This window comes from Lampetra fluviatilis, chromosome 15 (assembly GCF_964198595.1).
Source record: "Lampetra fluviatilis chromosome 15, kcLamFluv1.1, whole genome shotgun sequence".
NCBI classification, from domain to species: domain Eukaryota; kingdom Metazoa; phylum Chordata; class Hyperoartia; order Petromyzontiformes; family Petromyzontidae; genus Lampetra; species Lampetra fluviatilis.
This window is the reverse complement of record NC_136289.1, coordinates 13,193,525-13,209,828: the sequence shown is the minus strand read 5'-3', so window position 1 is coordinate 13,209,828 and position 16,304 is coordinate 13,193,525. Positions and strand designations below refer to the sequence as shown.

The following is a 16,304-nucleotide window of genomic DNA, read 5'->3' as shown; positions in this document are numbered from 1 at the left end:
TCGCGGAGGGCTGGGTGATTTGGCTAATACCGGCATACTGTTGTAAACAGCCCCTGTAGGACCCTTAATGTTTATGGGCAGATGGACTAGCAGGCCCTAATGTCCTCACTTAAGAACAGTGTCTTCTGTTGAGCTCTTTCATTCAAACAACACGGAAGGAGGGAAATTGGTTCTGAACCAAATAACCCATGAACTCTTGACAAGGAATATCAACGGTGAATCACAGTCGACAACACACTGCCAAAGCAACTGCAAAAAAATTATAAGAGCACGTAGGTCAATCTAAACATGTACCAGGACATACTTTATGAAAACATAAGGCAACTAGTACAGCAACAAAAAAATACATTGACATTTTTATTGGTATAACTTTGTAAATTGTGACTATTTACAACAAATACAACCTCTATTATGGAAAATACATTACTGTGAAAATATAAAGTAAGATAAGATACATCTCCATTTTTTACACTCAGGTGTCTATGGATGCTATTGAAGCGATGAATTATCACACCCTCAGCGCAGAATCTTCTCCAGGATCTGCCTGATCACCTTCGGGTCACCTTGACCCTTCAGCTCTCTCTGCACGAGTCCGATCAGCCTGTTCAGAACCTTCACGTTGCCATCTTTCACCAGCCCCACCTGCAGGGAGAGCACCGGTTAAGATCGCTGCTGTCCTCCTGCCACTGCATGTTGCATCACATGGCAATTGGTGACTGTGCAAGGGGGGGTGGGAGGGGGGGTGGGACAAAATGCCAGGTAAGAACTCATTGGCTCTCTGTAAGCTCCCCCTTAGATCTGAGGCATGGGCAAAAAATGGCCAAACTGTCAAGCCCCCCCCCCACCCACACTTTTAGTCACACTGCATGGAGGTCACAAGCAGGATTCTCATACAAATTACTGTTAAGGCTCAGTGAGGCTTTGTTCTGTAAAGGACATTGGTAATTGCGCTGCTCTAATTCTAGATAAATAAAATACCCCACAACAGAAAAATACCCTGCATCTCAGCTCGGCTCCAAATGAACAGAGCCAATGAGCAGCTGAGAACTCTGCCCATTGGCACCTCTTTGGGGTGCGCGTCCATGACGGCCTGGCAGCAGGCCTCCAGCGGGGCTTGCTCCGACAACTGCCACAGGCCCCGCGTCTGTACCACCTCCGTGGGACTCTGGCCACGTGTGGTGCAGAGGTCGGCCAAGACCTTTGGGGAACACCAGGGAGGAAATGAAGGTTAGAGGAGAGGTATGGAGGGGAGTAGGGTTGGAAGTGGGTGCCAGAAAGTGGAAGACAGAGGACAGAGGCACTTTGTGTGTTCAGAGCTGCGAACAGCAAATACCAAAGCACCTGGAATGGGTCGTCAAATATCAGAAGCTAAGCGGGGATGACCATGGATAGGTGACCACCCTTCACAGATTGTGCCTATGGCTGCATGGCTACGTGGTGGGCGTCAGAGGGCAGTGCAGGAAAATTAATTGCGGTAGTCTACTTCTATGATCCCCGCTTACATGCTCCTGGTCTTCAGCAACCCGCACTGATCAGCGTGAGCTTCGGTCGAATAACCCCTATGACCCACATGGCATGAGGAGGCACCTCATCGAGCAGCGGATTGGCAAAAGGGCTTATCGTGCATGATCCAGGATCAACCCTGCTAAGCTTCCAATCGGTGACGAGATCGGGCAGACGCCGTGTGATGTGGTCATTGGCTCTTTGATTACACTGCATTTTAATCACGCCAATGCCTCTCGATATTGGCCCCATTATATTCAGTTTTGTGAATATAAACAAACACGTATTCTAACAATAAACAGACAAGCATCTGTTTCACCACATAAACGTAATAACTTCTTCTATCTGCCTATTATTCTCTGTTTAAACTAATACTGCTGGAAGACATTGGTCCAACGAGGCCCACAGATTAAACACTCTCAATTTTATTTTATTTCACGTGTTTAAACAGAACCTTGACTGTTTATTTTGTATTCTATTACCCACAATCTGGAGCGGGGCAGTGATGCATTGTATTTTGAACCTGGCGACCCAAGTTCAGTTCCCGGTCAAGGCGAAAATCAGTGATGGGCGATGTCTGAATGGATCCCGGGGGGCTCCCCCCACCACCCCTTTACCAACCCGGTTGAACAAGCGTGGTGAAGTACGGTCATGAAGGACATGGCATGGAGGGGGGGGGGGGGGTCCTTGGTCCACCATCGTATTTGACGAGAACATTTACTTAAAATCCACCACAACGGCATCTAAAAAACTTGTGTACATGTTTCAACAGGCAGCCACAAAGTGTCAAATTACGTGGAAACATCGCAACAACCAAAGCAGGAACGTCCCAGCTCTGCATCTGCAAATGCTCACACTGTGTACGGATCACAAGTGCACGACACGGCTAGCCCGACACACGAGCGCACAGTGTACAAAAGCACAGCCCTTTAGTCAATCCACTGCTGGATGAAGGCCTCCCCATGCCGTGTGGGTCTCGGGGATAATTTGACCATACTTCACCATGTTGGTCAGCGTGGGTTCAGTGAAGGGAGTATAATAGCTAGGTCATAGAAGTACAGTACAACAATGGACTTCACTGCACTGCCCTCTGCTGCCAATGACGTAGGACAGCCCCGCAGCCGCCTATGAAAACCTGGTGCATGTAGTAATCAATTACTCAAGGATTGTCCAGGCTCAAACCCGCGAAGCTTCCGAGATGTAACAAGCATAGGCACATTCCGGGTGACTGGTCGCAGTCGCGCAGGATACACCGTATTGAATGCATCGTCAGTCTAAAAACATTCAACAAATTCCTATTTCGGATTCCCGTTAAGGGGTTTTTTTGGCAGGTAATCTCTACGGAGCAAGAACATAGCCAAATCGAGCCGTTACTTGGCCTCTGTCCAATGTGACCATCTTTCTATTTTAAGGCAACGAACGATTCCCCTGCAGCTGCCGCCCCGCTGAGAGCAAAGAACCGGGCTAGAACTCACCAGCTTGCCTGTAGCCGGCGAAACGGACCCCTTCTCCACGAGGTCAAACAGTTCCCCCAAGGCCGCTGGCTCGACAGGGCTGTCACACAGAAGGCACCACATAGGGGGACATTAACCACACGCCGGCAGCCCAAGCGAGCTGTGTAGACACACGAGCTGTGTGGACAATCAGCTGGGTGGACAAGTGAGCTGTGTGGACAAGTGAGCTGTGTGGACAAGTGAGCTGTGTGGAGCAGTTGTGTAGACAAGTGAGTTGTGGACAAGCGAGCCCAAGAGGAGTTGGGTTTTAACTTTCTTCCGTCTTTGATCCACAACTCGCCCCACCACCCCCCCCCCCCTCCAAGACGCCCCGGCGCTAAAATGTTCTTCGACTGTAAAAATGAGTTAGCTTAGAAATGAAAACGGCGCAATAAACCGGCCTCCAGCACGTACCTCTGGCCCACGGAGATGCCTCTCTCGTTAAGGTTGCCAAGGAGCTCGTTAATCACCCAGCCTATAACCTTCTTGGGCTCGCGGCGGTTTCCATCCACCACGGCCTCGAAGTACTCCACCAGCCCATCGTTCTGCGTGCGCGACACAAAATACAACCGTCACCAAAATGAGAACCCAGCCACGCTGTAACTCAACCGCGCAGATGGTTTTCTAGCCACAGCGTCAAGACATGAGACACGAGTCCTTTCAGCAAACTATAACACGCTTGAACACGATACGGCCGGCCGTACCGAGGTAGAACCTCACTCCAGATAAATTCTCTGGCTCTCTCTGCCCTCCAGCAACTGAAGATAAATGATTTACCAATGGCCCGGGTAGCACAATGCAACGTGGGACCGTGTGACTGAACTACTCTTTGGTTCTTTCGGTACAGTAACGTAGAAAGAGAAAATAATAAATTAAGTAATAGCATACGACGTTTCGATTGCAATACAAGCAATCGTCATCAGGTACAAATGAAAGAGAAAATAAAACCTAGTAAACTTAGAAATATAATGCAATACAACACAGATAGTCGGATAACATAACAGTCAACACCCGACCTGCTTGATTAGTTCTTCCAAAGATTGCAAAATTTAAGAGAGAGATTAAACACAGAACAGGAGACACATAGACAGACACGTAAGCCGAGAGAGATAACACAGAGACACACAGAGAGAGATAAACACATAGGCACGCAGACTGAAATCGACGCGATTGGTTCCTGCAGTGACTGGAGAGTACAATTGAAGATTTTCCTTGGGCTGAACTGAACCACACCTCGTGATGGTGGGTAAAAAACATAAATCGGACCTTACAATTTGGATTTCTATGAAGGCCGAACACGATCCCGTCTCAAGATGCCGTAAAGGAACCGTGAGCATATTAAATTTCGCGAGGGGGGCGGTCCGTTACAGGCAGAGGAAAAAAAAGGTCATGCGCGGTCAGCCTGGAAGTGGGGGGGGGGGTCAACAGTGCAGTTGACGGGGGAAGGGAAATGTAAACCAAGTGAGACCCGAGGCGACTCAAGGACTCAGCAGGTGATGTGTTTGTCGGGGCCCGAATTTGTCGACACGCCGCACGTGCTGCTTCCGTATAAAAACGGAAGTCGACTCCGTCAACTCCGGATACAACAGTCGCCACTGGACTAGTTTGCAAATGGCCACTGTATAAAGCATTGGTATTTAGCAAATGAGCACTGAGACACGTGTGATTTTATTATCAAGAGCAGTCAAATGTGCGCCCCAAGATCCTACCTTAAAATACCATATTTGAAATTCACCTGCAGCAAATTTAATGCAAATATTTACAAACAGCGGTCGTGCCGGAGCCTCGGGTCAACCTCACTGTCTAAGCCAGGGGTCGGCAACCAAAACAACAAGAGACATTATTTTCGAATTCGATCAAATCAAATTCTACATTTCAAGAGCCGCAATGCACGTGGTGAATACGAGACGGCGGCCCTTGCCAAGGGACGTCGCGAAGCAGCGGCCCTTAAAGAGCCACCGCCGACCCACTGGTCTAAGCAGTCGCATACTCAGAGGTAGCCAGGTGGCTCAGCGGTCACAGCACTGCGCTGCCACCACTGACATCCTGGGGTTCAAATCCAGGTCGCCACCTGTGATTCAACGGGCTACTCAAGTGTAGCGACGTGATGGTCTCAGCCCGACCGATGACTGTACACAACGAGAACTAGCGTTCAATTTGGTTCTCCACTTAATTTGGCAAACTTCTAGCACTGACTTAAAAAAAAAGTTTCATTCACATTTATTCTCAGTGGCCAGAGCAGGTGGGCAAGTGTTGCCTCATATTGCCTTCAAATACCTTAGTGGGCTCTGCCTGGTAGGATGGGGATGGTTTAGTTTTATTGGTATGTTTTTTTGGGTGATTTGTTTACCTTTCCTGTACTATCGTGTTTTAAAATTTGTTTGTTGTTGTAACGTTCTTACCCACCACTCACTGACATAGCTCATCGGATTCCTCCAGTATAAATAAATATTCCGATTCTGATTCTGGATGGACCAAAGGTCACTTGAAGGGATCTCAGAGGTAGCTCTGTGGTCTCTGCTTCCTTGGACCTTTCTCTACCGTGAAGGGTTGAAACGCTCTGCGAGAGATCTGAATGAATTCCCCATCGCACAACCGGGATGAACACTGCCAACAAAGATTGTCTCTCGATAATAAAACAAAGTTCTCATCATCCAGGGTTCTCACATGGCCTTGCAGGCAACCAAAACCGAACTGAGGAGCATGGGGGGCAAGAGGGGGGGTGGCAAAATCCATGAGGCTGCCCGGGCGGACGTGGGGTGACTACCGCGACGCACCACGAGTGTCGCGGCGTGCTCCGCCAGGATCCCGTAGCGTCGCACGAGGCGCTGGCGCCGGGCAGCCGGAAGCTCCGGGAGGGCCCTGCGCACGGCGTCCACGTTCACCGAGTGATCGTGGACCGAGTGATCGGCGGGCGCCCCCGCCATGGACGCGTCGTCCAGCAGGACGAGTGGCGGCAGGTTCGGCTCCGGCATGAAGCTGGGAGGGTGAAGAAAAGTTCGAGGGAACTGCGGTGACGCGACGACGACCCGTTCGGCTGGAAAGATCCATAAACAGTTTGGATATGCAGTGGTCATCTGACAAAAGGCGGTTTATTCGACACGCGCACTCCTTTTGTCAATCCACTGCTGAATGAGGGCCTTCCGCACCTCAGATTAGCAGGGTTGGTTACGTACGGTGCAAAATAAGTCCAACGTGCATACACGCACATGCATACTCCCTGCACAATGTCGGTCGTGCGGGCTGATTGGACATACTTTACCACGCTGGTCAGTGCGGGTTGGTGAAGGTGTAGAGAATGATGTTGGAGCATAGTGCAATACAATTTATTCTGCTGCACTGCCTTCTGCTGGCTACAACGTAGAGGCCTGCAGCAGCCTACAACACCTGTCTCTGCCCCTGTGGTCACCCATCCATGTACTTACCAAGGTCAACCCTACTTCGCTTCTAAGATGCGATGAGATCTGGTGTATTTAGTCACAAGTGACCGGTGAGATATGAATGAGGTTCATGATTCATTGAAAAAAATGCAAGTATGTTACAGGTCCACAGTTGAGTGTTTAAGTTTGCCGATTTGTGGAATTCTTACCGATAGTCTTGCTTGGCTTCCTTGTCCCTCATTTGAACAGTTTTTCTAAAATAAATACAAAGAGTACTTAGTATTTACACTGCATACCAAGTTACACTGTGAATTTGACACTGATAACTGGGTACTCCTCACCTTACCCTGTTCTGCTGTCAAATGATCTCGTTTCATTAAAAATTTCACCACCATCATCCAACATTTGGATCTGTCTCTCAATTTCGTAATCTGTGGAAAAAAATAAAAACAGGATTGATTTTTAACAACAACCACTTATGCGAGTACACAGGGCTTAATCTCTCACCGAATATTTTCCGAATCGCTGGTAGGTTACAGTAGCTGAGGTGCCATGTGACTAACAGTCACAGCCATTGCGAGAGACGTAACTGGACGTCGTGTGTGCCAGGTGCAGAAACGTGTTGCGGGCAACTGACCCAAACAGACCTGGCTGAAACGAATCCCCAATTCTACGTTAACGACGGTGAAAAATCAAGCGGCTCAATTTAAATAGCCAGAAGGTGCGAGTGGAGACCACACCTATGGCTCTGGCAAGGAACTTGAGGCTGTTGATGTTCTTCACTTCTGTCCGGACACCGAGAGGGTCCCCGGGGAGGTGAACGGACACGTTGGCATCCACGCGCAGATGTCCCTCTGCAAGGTGACCGCAGCGCGAGTTGAATGCCGCCGCGCCTTAGACATCACGCTTCACAGACACCACGCCTCACAGACACCACGCCTCACAGACACCACGCCTTAGACATCACGCTTCACAGACACCACGCCTCACAGACACCGCGCCTCTCAGACACCACGCCTCACAGACACCACGCCTTAGACATCACGCTTCACAGACACCGCGCGCCGCACAGGCACTGCGTGCTCGCCATCACCCAATGCGCATTTGGTGTTTTGCCACCAAATTTGTGGAACAGCTTACCTAGAAATGTGAGTGATGATGCACCCAGAAATCATCAAATTAAGATGAAATTAAAGACATTTTCAGAGTGTGTAAATGTCAAGTTTAGGTGGACACGGATGCAAATTTTAGCATTTCAAAATGTACATTTTGTGTATATTTGCCATATTGTATTCGTTCTGAATTCTGTCTACAATCACTTCCTCACCGAGTCATTACCTGAAAGCCCCTTTGCTCTGGCTCTTAAAGATGCACTGCACGTGCAGAGCAGTGTAAATAGTAAATGATGACGATAAGAATGATTAAACACACGGGAGCATGGGGTCAAGAGGTCAGTCATCTGCATTGTGTACTCAACGCAGCATGGTTACAAATTTCAGCCAGTATCGCCGTCCATTCTTAGAGTTAATAATTAGGAACGGTTTATCAACAGCCATATACGTAATTAGAGGTGTGATCATTCACTCTCTTTCCCCACTAAGTGAATGAGGATGGGTTATATCAAGATTAATATTATTCATGCGGTTATAATGTATTTCTCTCCAGGCTAAATCACAATTGGGATAGTCATCAAGGTAGTTTGTCTCACCCTACATCAGTCCATACCTTAAACCGAGTTCAGCTAATTAATAGATAAAAAATGTATGAAACAAAAGACCTCTTCCACTGAACAAAATGCATTTCATAGGATAAAGAGGGCAAGCATAGTAGTATTTGATAGTGTTTAGTCTTTTCCACAATTTCATTGAAAGCATGTTTGCTTGTCAACGGAAGGGAAACCTTTCCTAAACCCTGCCTGTTCATTCGCTTAGGTGTTCTCAAAAGTTTCCATCATCCGATTTGTGTTTTTTTTCTTCTTCTTGAGTACGGACATCGGTTCAGGAGCTAATAGACAATGTTGAGGTCTGCCAATGTTGAGGTTTATAGTTTGGGTTGTATGCCCACAATCACACTACTGTGGCTTGTCTTGAAAATGTCATTCATGAGGGTGATGTGCGCATCAGGCTGTTGATGTTCTGAGAGATGGCAACGTGTTATGTGTTACCATGTTTCCTTCAACACAACTCATACCGTCATCTAGGCAAAATGGACATCATTAAATTAAATCTATTTCTCATCATTTCCGTAAACAATTGACGTAGATCCGGCAGGAGGCTAACGAGTCTGCCAGCACCATGATGATGATAATCATTTCATTTATTCGTGAACTTTACTTCTAACCACGTTAGTACCTACTGCGACAAGTCTCTTTTGCAAAGAGGAAACTCTATCTGTATCTCGCTGTGTCTCTCACGCACCGGCCATGATGGCCTGGCAGGTGCCCAGTGCCTGCAGGATGAGCTGAAGCTCGCGGACGGCGGTGGCCGCCTCCAGCCCACAGCTCATGTCGGGCTCCATCACGATCTCCATGAGGCCCACCCCTGTCGCAACGCCACAAAGACAATGAGGAAGGTCACTCAAGGCATTTTATCCGCACTTCCGATTAACGGCTGGCTGCGTACGGTGATAAAGAAGTTGAACATACACAGATACAACAGCCACATTGTGAGAGTGCAATATACAAAATATAAACTCCTACATTTTCACACATTGTCGAGAGGACTTTAGAGTGCTGCTCTCAAGCGAACGACTGAAACCGCCGCCTCGAGTGGAGGCCCGCAGTAGTGACGGCAAGCGAGAGGCCTCTTGTTACCGGCACGGTTGAGGTCTATGAGCGAGCGGTGCCTGGCATCGTCGTGCAGCGACTTCCCGCTGTCCTGCTCCAGCTGAATCTGCTTGATGCGCACCTCACGCTCCTCTGCCTCGCTCCGCCGGTTGCCGTGGAACAGCTGGTAGCGCAGCGCCCCTCCCTCGGCTATCGGCAGCCGCTGCTGCGTGATCTGATAGCCGGCCTGTCGGTCAGAGACACCCGTGCGTTGAGCTTTGGCGCGGGGGTTTTCGCAGCCTCCTCGTAATCCACGTTCGGTCCTCTGGATTAGGCCCCGTGTCCGGCGTTTCCTCTCGCAAGCTTTCGCGACGGACAACTGCGGGCACCTTTGGAAGGCGAGGTGAGGAATTTCACCTGCTCTCCAATGAGAGACAACAGAAAAGGGTGCGAGACTCGGCGAGATTCCTCCATTTAACTCCTGAGGATGCCCCGCAGTGTAGCGCGTGACGAAAGCCTGAGAAGAAACGCTCAACTCGCGGCTAAACTCAGAAGAACACGCTCAGATCGTGCTTTCCGTTAGGACCCCGTTAGAGAGATGCATCTCTCTTTCCAGGGAGAACCGGGATTAGATAAAATATTAAATTAAATTAGTTAATTTACAAATCTTCGTCAATCCACTGCTGGATCAGGGCCATATCAAGCCGTTGATAGGCAGCTACAGCAGCTCACAGCACCTGCTTTATACACCAGTCTCACCCATGACCCGATTGTGTACATTCCGGGTGATTTGGTCACAAACATCAAAACCAACTGCGACCCCGCAGAGCAGAGGCACAGCAAAACTGCCCATCGCCATGCGAACATGTGACGTACTATGTGTCGATGCTGTAACGGCAGACAATAAAGAGACATGTAGCTTTAAAAAATATATATTGAAGTTTTATTGCGGAAGGGGCCAGCAAGGCCAAGCCTTACGTACTGGGAGGTCAGAGTAGAAGTAATGCTTTCTGTCAAACTCCGAGTGCATGTTGATGCGGCAGCCAAGCGCGAACGCGGTGAGGACTGCAGCCTCCACGCAGCGCTTGTTCAGGACCTTTTGAAAGGGGGTGCACACACACAGACACCAAAACACACAATATGGTTATAAATATTAGGACACAGTGCATAAACAGAGGCGCGCAACAAATTGTTGGACCGATAGCAACTTTAACACCTTTTTTTCCAAAGGTTATTTCACCTGATAGCCTATGTAACATACAAGCTTTTTTATAATGAAGTAAAAGCCCGATATAATGTGGGCGTCAGGGAACATGAATAACACTCTTTGTATCTCGGTATCTATGTGTGCGTCTGTGACCCGCGGTATATCCAAATATGTGGTGTAATGAGCTGTGTTATTTTTCGATTTAAAGCTTTCGTGACTGCAGGGATTCATCTTCTTGGTTCTTTCGGTAAGGTCACGTAGAAGGAAAATAATAAAATAATAAAATTCAACATAATAAAATACAATTCTCTAAACACTAAACTGTTCTTTCATTCAGACGCTGTCTTTCCGACAGACCTGTTCTTCACCTGAGGACGGCTGCTTGCGTTGTGGCCGAAACGTCGTGAGAATTGTATTTTATTATTTTTTACTTTTATTTTATTATTTCCCTTCTACGTGACTTTACCGAAAGAACCAAGAAGAGCCGTGTTATATTGGGCTTTTACTGTAATACTGGAAATCAATTGTATTCCTGTGACCATGATCTTATCTGAAAGAAGCTAAGTAGGGCTGAGCCAGACAAGCACTTGAAAAAAAACTGGTTATTAGAGGCTGTGTGGAAAATTAACTTGGACTAGGTTTTAAACTATAATTTTAAATGTAAACCTAATTTAGTTGACTTAATAACAGTCTAAATTAAACACTAAACTGTTCTTTCAGCCTATCTTTCCCTTGGTCTTCTCTAAGGAATTGCTTCGCAAGACATCTCATTCGCATTGCGTAACAGAGCTTTGAATGACCTAAAGGCCAGGTACTGTAATTTTCGAGGAACATTCTAATACTAATGACATTTATTTATCCAGGAAAATCTCATGGTCAATTACATTATTTGGCATTTGGTAGGAAACCAGAGCAAGGTACCTTGAAAATGTCCTCACGAATTAGGAGAAATACTCAATACTGCCATCTTCTGACAAACCAACAACATTGACAAACGCTGCTGTGTGACCCATCCAGGTACTGACCAGGTTAAAGACTGCTTAGCGTCCAACATCTGATAAGATTGTGTGCATACCAACCATGGCTGTAAATGGCTACAATTCATGCCTGCTGCTTGTGTTTCTTGTGAAAAGCAATATGAAAAAAAAATACAATTTCCCTCCTAATTTTGCTCTGAACGTGATTGGTGTCACATCATGAGACAAAGCAACCACTTGGAATGCTCGCAGAGCAGTGCAACCCTTCATGTTAGAGAACAGTCAATGGAAGCGACATCACAAAACTTCATCCGAGATCCCTTCAAGTGGACTGTCTGGTGCACACAGTAGGAAGCAGCACTGTCCCCCCTTGCCCTCTCGCTAAAGTGAGCAACATTCGTCCCATGACAGTCAAAACTATACATTTTAAAAATTCATAGCTTCAGTAATCTGTGGGGTTTATGCACATTGACACATTTTTACAAATTAAGCGCAGTCCCAAATTGAATGTTACGGCAGTTCTTTGCAATCACTGATGACCAGGCTGAGATCAGTTCCACCTGAAGACGGAGATCGGTCCCACCTGAAGATGGAGACTTGTGTTGCCTCCGAAACGTCGTGATTTATTTATTTATACCTACGTGACTTTACCGAAAAAACCTAAGAGTATGAATCCTTGCAGTCACGAAAGCTTCAAATCTAGAACCATAAACCTGCTCTACTCGAGACCCACAGAAGGTTGCCCAGATCCAAACACGCTGCCCAGCCCACCTAGGCGACGCGTGGTATTTAACGCAAGACTCACAGGCAAGGTGCCAGGCAAGCTGGCATCAAAGTGTGAGACGAGAGAGTTGGGCGCGGCGTGGAACTTGACGCCGGCACCTGAGAAGAGCTTGGAGTGCGAGTGAATTTGAGCGTGCACCTCCAGTCCCACCACGCTGCGCCATTGCGCCCTGCAACACCAACAAGATGCGATGAGTTCAACCCCCGAATGAAGCTTGGAAAGCTGATGGGAGTTCAAGAGAACTCACAAACAACTTGTGAAAGACCCAACGCGGAAGATCGCTGGCTTTGACTTTCCACAAAGCTCGTGGTCCACGCTAAACCGCATCCGAACAAACCATAGCGGACACAAGCTACTGTCTGTATTATGTTGAACTTCTTTAGCACCGTACGTAGCCCATCACCGCATTGGCAAGGCTTAACACGTATCTGTTTATATGCACAGGCATGTGAACGAAATAAAAAAAGATCACACTTCTGTAAACGGGAAAGGTCGCGTAACAACGGCAGCAGTTAAACCAACGCACAATTTCCGTAAATGCCCATATACGTAGGCGATGAATGAGGTTCGTGTGGCCGGCTCGGCGAACTCCGTTTGAGGTGCAGTCGAAGTGCAGGCGACCCAAACAAATTACCGAGCAGACTAAAGCGTAGCCCTGCTCAATCATCGTGGTGTGGTGCTCTTTTCACAACCGCGATACCAGTGATGCAAACGCCACGTTCCGATGGCAGGAGCCTTGCTATCCACGAACCAACGGGCGTGGCTACAGTCCCTGCAATTGCGAGTAAAGAACCCGATTTGGGTTTAGGGTGCTGGGTTTAGGCTTCGGATTCATGGGTTGTGGATCAGGGTTACGGGCGAAGGTCCGGGGTGAGGGTTTAAGGGTTAGGAGGGATTTGGACAGTCGTGCTTAAGAACAATATCTCTGCCCGCGTGCATGCAGTCTCGGCCTCTAACAGGCACCGCGTGCTTTGAATGCGCAGCGATGCCAAGGGCAGGGGACGGTGAGGCAATGTCGGGGGGGGGGGGGGGTCATGGTAAATCTCACGGCAATTGTAAGCGCCGGACATCCCGCTACCTTCCAGTCTGGGCGTCGGCGGGCTTCCGTTTCGCGACAGCGGGGTCGTGTTTGCGCCGGGCATTCGCGACAGCCGAGGGGGCGGCAGCGCCGCGTCCCAGCGAGCGGAGCGGCCGCAGGGACCCCGCGGCGAACCCCGAGGCGAGTCCGAAGCATGCGGTGATGGGCGCAGCCATCTTGGCACGGCGCGCACCACGTGACCGCGCTTAGACCCACGCGGCTTCCGTATGACCATACATAGGCGCAAGCGATATGTTCAGACCGCGCTTTGTATTTATTAAAGATTACTTTTTTTATTTAGCTGTAGAGTACTTTATTTCCTAATTGTTATTTATTGTATTATTTTATTCTGTTATTTGATTAATCTAGAACAGAATGGGTTTGTCTGTTAATCAGTGGTTACGAATAGGTAAACGATTTTTTTCTATGGCTATTTAAAATCGATTCGTAAGACAAACATTTAACACGTAGAAGGCTTTCGCGACCAATATCATCCATAATAGAGGGTTTTTTTGGTTAGATCGCGTAAATATATAAATGTGTCGTTAAACCCTCCACCACCCGACACAGCCAATTAGTAAGGTTTCTCACGTAAACAGAACGTGCCCATTCGCTACTAGTGTCGTGACGTGTATGAGGTGGCAAGGGGGGGGGGCAAAATGGGTGAGAGGGACACGTGATGTAGGCGCCAGAGTCTTCTGGAAGGATCTGGAAGGGGGTGTGGCCAAGGGCGTGGCCAAGGGCGGAGCCCGGCTCGGCCATGCAGCAGCCCAAAAAGGCCAAGTCCTGAGCCCCAATCGGGGCTGTCCCTGGGGAATGAAATTCGCCTGCCACGTCTTCGATCTTTGGGCTTCGCGCAAGACATCGGGGGCCAGGCAGCGTGTGAGCTGAACTAGCTGGCTATATAGTATTCCGTGGGAGGTAGTTACCACATTGGGTCCGGAATAAACGTGTTGCCTCCAAGTTCGAGTGTGTGCCTCAGTGGAACCCACTACACTAGTACAGCACTAATCGGTGTGTTGGAGAGCCAAGCCACAATATTTACTATCTGAGTACGACGTTTCGCCAGTAATTGCAACTAGCTTAGTCAGGCGACAGCCAAACTTGGCTGTTTCCTCGTGGAAGACAAACATTGTTAACAATTCTAATTCCCATCGGGCCCCATGGTGTAAAAGTGCAGTGTCCTGGCTGCTATATAAGTGCTATGAAGGAGGGTCATTGGCCGAAACATCGACCCGGTGATGGTTTTGTTTATGTTTTTAGGCTGAGCGCACGCAGCAAGGTTCTCCCTTCTGATACGGCATAGCCGGGTAACTGGCTAAACGGGATGATCCGTGTGACAACGAAAATACACTTCGAGAATTTGTTCCTCTGTTTCTACTCAATGTTGGCATTTCGCAAATATATTCACGAGCTAAATGTATATCTGTATCTGCTATGCACGAGAGAACTTAACGAGATACACAGTGTTGTGAATATTCATCTCTGTTTTAAATAAACCCTAATGTATTCAATTAAATGCAGTTCACGAGACATCTTTACCACCCTGTGCTTGTTATTTTGGTGAAAGGGTGAACCTGGGAGCTTTTTGCCGGTATCAAAGTATGAAAAAATAGGGTTTACGCTTTCTGGCAAACGAACAGATGTTAAGATGTTCAAACAACAAATATATATCTTTTTAAAGTAATCACGTGAATTACGTGCATGTACGTGTGGTTAATGCTGACTCGATTCCTAGAAAAAAGTATATATTTGGTCTTCTTGGTTCTTTCGGTAAAGTCACGTAGAATAGAAATAATAAAATAATAAAAATAAAACATAATAAAACAATTTCTAATTCTTATTTTATTATTTACATTCTACGTGACTTTACCGAAAGAACCAAGAAGATGAATCCCTGCAGTCACGAAAGCTTTAAATCGAAATTTATATATTTGGTGTTTGAACATCTTAACACCTGTTTTATTGCCAGAAAGGGTAACCCCTAGTTTTCATAGAGTGAACATGTTTTCAAGTGAATGGATATTGAGAAAATCACAGTCCATTAATTCAAATGCGCCCCCTACTGATCACACACGAAGGAAAGGCTGTTTTTAGAGCTGCTGTCATGGGTAAAATCAGTCGGACATCTCTGGGGTCTGAGCTCCGGAAAATATTTCCAACCGATTTGTGATGAGATGAGTTGTAATACTGGTTTCATGATTCGTCATCTCCTGTTGTGCTGTGAATGTCTATTGTATGTTCATGGTCTCCACGGCTTTGTGTAGAGATGAGTTGTAATACTGGTTTCATGATTCGTCATCTCCTGTTGTGATGTGAATGTCTATTGTATGTTCATGGTCTCCACGGCTTTGTGATGAGATGAGTTGTAATACTGGTTTCATGATTCGTCATCTCCTGTTGGGCTGTGAATGTCTATTGTATGTTCATGGTCTCCACGGCTTTGTGTAGAGATGAGTTGTAATACTGGTTTCATGATTCGTCATCTCCTGTTGTGCTGTGAATGTCTATTGTATGTTCATGGTCTCCACGGCTTTGTGTAGAGATGAGTTGTAATACTGGTTTCATGATTCGTCATCTCCTGTTGGGCTGTGAATGTCTATTGTATGTTCATGGTCTCCACGGCTTTGTGTTGAGATGAGTTGTAATACTGGTTTCATGATTCGTAATCTCCTGTTGTGCTGTGAATGTCTATTGTATGTTCATGGTTGTGGGTCGAGATTAGTTGTAATACTGGTTTGTGAGACTGATCAATAAAATAATTTTGTGATATGGCGGTTGTTTTACGTATAGACTGGTCCCCATCAAAGGAATGTGGAATTTACACCACCACATCGCTCGTTTTAACAGAGAAACCCACTGTATCTCACACGTATATTGACTGGATCCCTAAGTGTTTAGGCTTTGGCACAGTGAAACTACGAAACAGACGCTACCCAAGACTCAAGAGGGTTATTAATGTCCAACTGGCTCCTGAAAGGTCTCATCAGACGTCTACCCAACATCCCAAACGCGTATGAAAAATAAGAATAGGTTTTACCCTTTCTGGCAATAAAACAGGCGTTAAGATATTTAAACACCAAACATAAAACCTTCTGCAAGGGATCGTGTCTGCAGT

At 47.2% G+C, this 16,304-nt stretch overlaps 1 protein-coding gene across 2 annotated transcripts; it reads right to left on the bottom strand.

Annotated features, from left to right (window-relative positions):
- Window positions 1-82: 82 nt before the first annotated feature.
- GATB (glutamyl-tRNA amidotransferase subunit B) lies at window positions 83-13,394 on the bottom strand. Of its 2 annotated transcripts, XM_078862878.1 has the most exons (13): window positions 13,187-13,394; window positions 12,130-12,277; window positions 10,123-10,236; window positions 9,189-9,387; window positions 8,794-8,916; window positions 7,117-7,230; window positions 6,723-6,807; window positions 6,586-6,630; window positions 5,774-5,975; window positions 3,411-3,541; window positions 2,979-3,057; window positions 1,064-1,198; window positions 83-642 (listed from the first exon to the last, which is right to left on the bottom strand). In XM_078862878.1, the coding sequence occupies exons 1-13, from the start codon at window positions 13,360-13,362 to the stop codon at window positions 517-519; spliced, it is 1,677 nt and encodes a 558-aa protein (XP_078719004.1). In that variant the 5' UTR covers window positions 13,363-13,394; the 3' UTR covers window positions 83-516. The 2 variants fall into 2 exon arrangements, with proteins under 2 accessions (XP_078719004.1, XP_078719006.1); XM_078862880.1 differs by lacking the exon at window positions 12,130-12,277.
- Between the last annotated feature and the right edge of the window lie 2,910 nt (window positions 13,395-16,304).

What these genes read in the sequence shown, in the direction of transcription:
- GATB (XM_078862878.1), bottom strand. Translation starts at nt 13,362, where the DNA reads ATGGCTGCGCCCATCACCGCATGCTTCGGACTCGCCTCGGGGTTCGCC. An exon ending in GCCGACGCCCAGACTGGAAG is followed by an intron (nt 12,278 to 13,186) that starts GTAGCGGGATGT and finishes TTGGTGTTGCAG; the next exon opens with GGCGCAATGGCGCAGCGTGG. An exon ending in TCATTTGACAGCAGAACAGG is followed by an intron (nt 6,631 to 6,722) that starts GTAAGGTGAGGA and finishes TATTTATTTTAG; the next exon opens with AAAAACTGTTCAAATGAGGG.